At 46.3% G+C, this 6318-nt stretch overlaps 1 protein-coding gene across 1 annotated transcript in view; it reads right to left on the bottom strand.

The window, feature by feature from the left end:
• HMGXB4 (HMG-box containing 4) overlaps positions 1–5840 on the bottom strand; it is a gene marked incomplete at both ends in the record, with an annotated part of 28983 nt that extends 23143 nt beyond the window's left edge. Inside the window, 4 exons of the mRNA XM_080705298.1 lie at positions 2742–3739; positions 4709–4787; positions 5028–5176; positions 5810–5840. Coding sequence (XP_080561424.1) covers positions 2742–3739; positions 4709–4787; positions 5028–5176; positions 5810–5840 — 1257 coding nt within the window. The remainder of the gene's footprint in view (positions 1–2741; positions 3740–4708; positions 4788–5027; positions 5177–5809) is intronic.
• Between the last annotated feature and the right edge of the window lie 478 nt (positions 5841–6318).

A 6318-nucleotide genomic window follows, 5' to 3' on the forward strand; every position in this document is an offset into this window, starting at 1 on the left:
CCTGTCTCAGCCTCCCAAGCACTGGGATTAAAAGCATGCGCCACCACGCCCGGCTATCATTTTTTTTGTGTGTGTTTGGTATTGGGGGTAGAACCCAGGAGCTTTTCTACCTCCAGAGTATACTCCCAGGCCTTTTTTATACTTTATTTGGAAACAGAGTCTAAGTTGCTGAGAGCCTCACTAAGTAGCTGAGGCTGACTTTGAACCTGTGCGATCCTCCTGTCTCAGCCTCCCAAGTGCTGGGATTACAAGCGTGAACCACCATGCCTGGTCTGCTATCAGTTTATTTTAAAATTATCATTTAGAAAATATCACAACCTTGCTCACAAACCATAAAGCACCCATTGCCAAGCCCTTTACTTTGACATATAACATTCTCTACAACTTGCCTTTTTAATATTATGCTTTCATTCATACATTTATTCACTTTGCATAAACTTACAAAGTGCTTGCTGGGCGTGGTGGCACACGCTTCTAATCCCAGCATTTGGGAGGCTGAGACAGGAGGATCGTGGTTCACCGACAGCCTTGGCTACTTAGTGAGGCCCTCTGCAACTCAGTGAGACCCTGTTTCAAAATAAAGAATAAAAAATAGCCGGGCGTGGTGGCGCACGCTTGTAATCCCCGCGCTTGGGAGGTTGAGACAGGAGGATCATGTAGGTTTGAAGCCAGCCTCAGTTGGCTTAAGAGACCCTATTTCCAAATAAAATATAAAATAGGTCTGGGAGTGTAGCCCAGAGGTAGAAGGCCCCTGGGTTCCATCCCCAGTACCACACACACACACACACACACACACACACACACACACACACACACACAAATAATAATAATAATAATAATAATAAATAAATTAAAAATAGGGGCTGGGAGTATAGCTCGGAGGTAGAATGCCCCTGGGTTCCATCCCCAGGACTGCAAAAACAAAAACAAAAACCAACAACAAAAAAACCTTATAAAGCACTTATCATGGACACTGATGAATTCAAGCAATACAAAGCTGCCTAAAACAGACCTATCATTCAGGAGCTCAGCGTCTTAACAGGAGAGAAGAATACATAGAAACTCAACTCGAATATAAGGAAGAAAGCAAGTGCGAGACGACAGTTGGTGAGGTGCTGTGGAGCATAGGAGCCGATTCTGACATGGGTTTGGGTAGAGGGGGAGCATGTGGGAAGACTTAAGGAAAGGCAGAGCTTGGGTATGTGAGGAATCACTGCAAAAATGAGCAGAAGAAAGGGAGTGAGAATGTAGGAGAAACCAGCGTAGTAAAGTAAACTGATAAGAGGTAAAGCTGAAAAGGCAGGTTTAGGGCTAAGTCTACACAACCAGGAATGTTGGCCAAGGTCTGGACTTTCATAATTATTCATTCAACAAGTATTTACTGTTCAAGGCCAGCCTCAGCAACTCAGGGGGAGACCCTCAAGGATTTATTGAAAGCCTGTTTTAAAGTAAAAAGGGGCAATGATGTAGCTAGGAGGTAGAATGCTCTTGGGTTCAATCCCCAGTACCCAAAACAAGTATTTACTATTTACAATAGGCCAGAAGATGGTCAAGCACTAGAGATAGGGTGCAGAGCAAAACAGACCTGTGCCTGGTCCTCTTGTAGCTGAGTCTAACATAAAGGCCCAAGGGAGGGCTGTCATCATTGTGGAGTGGTGCATACGATCATTCTGACGTCAATGTGTCAGACTGACTGCATGGGGGAATGGAAGGGAAGCCACTCATTACATTAAATATAGGGAGGGATGACGTGTGCGGGAGGAGGGACAAGGCAGAAGAGAGGGCAATGGTAATGAGGAACAAAGGCTTGAAAATTATTGAGTCAGGTATGCTGGCACACACTCATAATCCCAGTACTTGGGAGGAGGGTCGAAGGTTTGAGGACAGCCTCAGTAAGAGGTGAGACTTCCATCAATCTAGTGAGACCCTGTTTCCAAATAAATAAAATTGGGCTGGGAGTTTAGCTTGGAGACTCTGTTTCAAAAGAAAGAATAAAATAGGGTTGGGGAGGTAGCTTGGAGGTAGAATGGTCCTGGGTTTAGTCCTCACTAACACACACACACACACGTCAAAGAACACATTTGACACCAAAGAGGATATCACAGAGTGGCCCATACCAGTCAGTGGAAAGCTTTTAGCTTATTCTGTTAAGTTCACTTGTCTTTTTTCTATTAACTTTGGAACTCTATTTTTCCGAAATGAACCTGAGATCCTCTGGTCTCAGCCTTCCAAGACTGAGATTATAGACGTGCACCATCACGCCTGGCCTGGAGAGTAACTAAGAAGAAACACAGCTGGGCATGGTGGTGCACGCTTGTAATCCCAGCATTCAGGAGGCTGAGACAGGAGGATCACAGTTCTCGGCCAGCCTCAGCTACTTAGTGAGGTCCTTTGCAACTCAGTGAGACCCTGTTTCAAAATAAAAGAATTAAAAAAATTAGGGCTGGGCTATAGCTTGGAGGCAGAATGCCCCTAGGTTCCATTCCCAATACTGCAAAAAAAAAAAAAAAAAAAAAAAAAAAAAAAAAAAAAAAAGAAAAGAATATGAATAATTAAGATTGCTTTTCTTTTTGTACCAGAGTTGGCCCCTGTTAATATTTTACATTTTAAAAATCATTCCACAAGATCTGGTCCTCTAACTTCCCAACTACACTGGCTTAACTCCAAGTCCACCTATTAATCAGGAAGATTCTGTTTCCTGTACTCCGCGCCCCCCACCCCTACCTTGAAAAACATTTTACCTTGTCTCCTCTTTCTCTCTCTCTCTCTCTGTCCTTCTCTTCCTTTTTCTTCTTTTTCTCCCCATGCCCATCTGTGTGGATGCCAGGCAGCGGTGGGGTAGGGGCAGCGGCTCCAGCATACGGGACGCTGGGTGGAGGCCCAGGTGACATGGTGACCTCTCCCACTGCAGAAGCAGCAGCAGCAGTAGTGGCAGCAGCAGCAGCAGCAACAGCAAGGCCAGAACTTCTCCTGGACTTGGAGTGCCTCTTCTCCTTGTGCTTCTCCTTGTCCTTCTTCTTTTTGCTCTTCTTTGACTTCTTTTTCTTCTTGACTTCCCGGTAAGAGTCATCGATCACTAACTCGCCTGCCTCCAGCTCCCCACCAGAGGATGAGTCCGATTCCCCCAGAATAGGGTCTAGCCCTGAAAGATCAAGGTTAGCACTGTGGGGTTCTGGGAACTGGGAGGCGTCGGAGCCACAGCCTTCAGGGCCAGGAGACGAGTGAGGGTCTGAGGACGACCTGTGCTTCTTCCTGGCTGTTTTCAGAAAGCTCTGTAACTCGTGTCCTAGGAGTAAAGCACCTTGCTCATCCCGAGCTGATTTCTTAGAGGACTTTTTCACAGTCGCTTGTTGAGAGGGGTACTGAAAAGATTCCTCATCTACAGAGCTACTTCCCTTCTCCTTTGGTGAGAGAATAAGTTTCATCTTTAGGCCATCAGGCTCACGCAGGGTCAGTGTCTCTGTGTTCACGTAGAGCGGCTTCATCTTTTTGGACTTGTGGGCGCTGCTGTCCTCCAGGGTGGGCTCCCCGCCGCTGCCACCTCCTTTCTTCTTGTGGTGCTCCTTCTTACTCTCCGAGTGGCTCGAGGAGCTAGAGGACTTCTCCCCTGCCTTTCTGGAGGGTTTGGAGCCTGGTGCCAGCGGGGAAGTGATGGCTTTCAGCAGGTCCATAGCTGTATCAGCAGACGTAGGGCTGAGCCTTTTCTTTTTCTTTTGTGGCGATTCCAAAGACGAAATGTCTAGAAATAATCAAGAGAAGGACTGTCAAGAGGACAGAGAGAACTTCTAGCAAGTTTCCTCTCACCCCAAACACCCAACTAACAGAAGGAAGCTGCTAAGGGGCGTGATTTGGGGACCCTCTGGTTTCTAATTCTCAGAGGTGATGCTCTGTGCTTCCTGCTCTGTAGAGCCTGCCTCTGACCCTCCAGACCATTCCTACCACTGTTGTTTCTCTTCACTGAGTCTTCACAAGCAACCCAAGAGCACATACCCCGAGAACAGACTACAGCTGTGGGACTGAGGGAGGTTGTCGTTAGACTGCAGATGCAGCTCCTTTGTTTTTAGTGGTGTTCTTGGGGATGGAACCCAGGGGCATTCTACCACTGAGCTACATCCCCCAGGGCATGAGCTACATACCCTTATTTTGAGGCAGGGTCTTGGTAAATTGCTGAGGCTAGCCTCAAGCTTGCAAACCACCTGTCTCAGCCTCCCAAGTACTGGACTTACAGGCATGCGCCATTACACCCGGCTTTGGAGTATCATTTGTTTCTGTATTCAGGACAAACTCACTCTGGTAAAAGGTTAGTCTTGTCAGCGAATGTGAATAACATAGCTAAGAAAACTGGTTTTGTGAGTGGATATATACACTGGTTGAGAACTGACCCACGGACGCAGGCCAGAGGGCCCAAGGACTACATTTGGCAAAAGGGATTCTAGAGAACAATGGCATAAGATAAGTGGATGATTGGGGGGAGAAGGAACCTGGTACCTGGTGTATCACAAATGAAGACTGTTCTTCTATGCTGAATCCTCCAAAATACCAGCCCTCCACCTCTCTCCTCCTTCACACTGGTTTATCGGCACTCAGAACAAGAACCACTGTCCTGTTAAATAGGCCACTGAGTCAGCAACATCTGGATCCTCTCCCCCTACCCCGATTCCAAGACCAGTGATGCGCTTACCCACCTGCTGCCCTTTCCCACCCTCACCTCCATAGTAGTAATCGTCAGAGGAGTGCTTCCTCTTCTTCTTGTGCGTGTCCGTTCCCAAGAAGTAAAGCTCACTCTCCTGCAATTAAACAGGAAGAACGGGCCAATGATAAGACGACGAGGTAAAGGAGTTTGGAACCACTCTTGTTCTTTGACGGCTTTTGACTTTGGAAAACAAAGTAAAGCACAGAAAATAATAAGAATGAATGTGAACAATGTTCATTTTTCTTTTCTAAAGTTTTAAAAAGACATTTCATCTTTAAATAGTAGGGAATATGGTAAGTTTAAGACTTCCTGAATTCAAATGTTTAGAACTCACCTTAAACTTCTTCTTGGAAGAATTTCTGACCTGAGCAGCGATTTCTTCCTCTTCCCTTAAGAAATCTTTGTAAGAACGTTTCTTTTCTCGTTGGCTTCGACCAGCTGCAAGTCCTATATCCTCAAAGCTGTGATCACCATCAAAGCAATCTGAGAAGCAAGTTTCATTTGGCAAAGGAATGAGAAAGTCAAGTTAAGTAGCAAACAAATGTTAACAGTCCCTCTATTTCCAAACTGAAATTATGTCTCAGTAAGTCCACTGAAAGACAGGCCTAGGCCCAGAGGGACAGGAATATTTCTTCAAGACCTGGCTGCAAATACAAGAATCAAACCTGAAGACAATGTTTCCACACTATGCAAAGGCCCAAAGTGCATCCTCAGGCATGGTTTCTTAGCTGTGGTCTGGCAGGTAGACATAGACTTGCAGAGGTAAGCTGGACAGAGTAAGGATTCAGGTGCTGCTGCTCTGTGGGAGTCCAACATGTGATTCCTATCCCCAGACTCCTGCACACTGGAGCTGGCAAGGACCAAGAGTGCCGCTTGGGATCGCCCCAATACTCTGAGACTCCTATTTCAGATTCTCATGTTGGAACCCCTGTCCTGGTTTTCATTTCCATGGGCCCAGTGTGGGGATGACGTGGAGGCTGAATGTCATGTAACAGTGCTCTGGACCGTCACTGGGAGTCCAGGCTGTGGTGCCCAGTCCTGGTCTCTATATCCATGGGCTGCAAGGATTGAAGAGGACACCCCCTTTGGAATGCTTCTCAGATTAAGGGGCCATACCTTCTTTCTTCATGGAGTCATCATAAGCCATGGTGGTCCTGCAGGGCCTTTGAAAATGTGTCACTGTGTCCAGGCTCCTTCCCGTCTACAGGACCAGGTCTGAGAAACAAAGAAGGAAAACCCTCCTGTAACGCGAAATCACTGGAGAAGCAACCTTCCGGGTAGCGATTCGTAGGATCCCAGGGTCGGCTGGAAGGCGCCAGAAACAGTGTCTTGTCACCTCCTCATTCTTTTGTAAATATAGCGGGCTTGGAATTGCAGCCAGTATGCTAGGCTTAATTGGATTAGTTGTCATTTGGGGAAGTATATAAATACTTCCTGGATAAAAAGAGAAACTTCCAAAATTAATGAGAATTTCTGAAATGCCAACAGGACTGACAACATGGAGACAAGATAAAAACTGACATGAAGTCAGAGGGGTAGGTTCAATCATAGCTACAAGATGCACAGATAAAGCAAGATGCAGAGGAAGACAGATTACACCAGATACTCAAAGACCACAAAATCCC

Source organism: Muscardinus avellanarius (genome assembly GCF_963383645.1).
Source record: "Muscardinus avellanarius genome assembly, chromosome: 11".
In the NCBI taxonomy this organism is placed as follows: Eukaryota; Metazoa; Chordata; class Mammalia; order Rodentia; family Gliridae; genus Muscardinus; species Muscardinus avellanarius.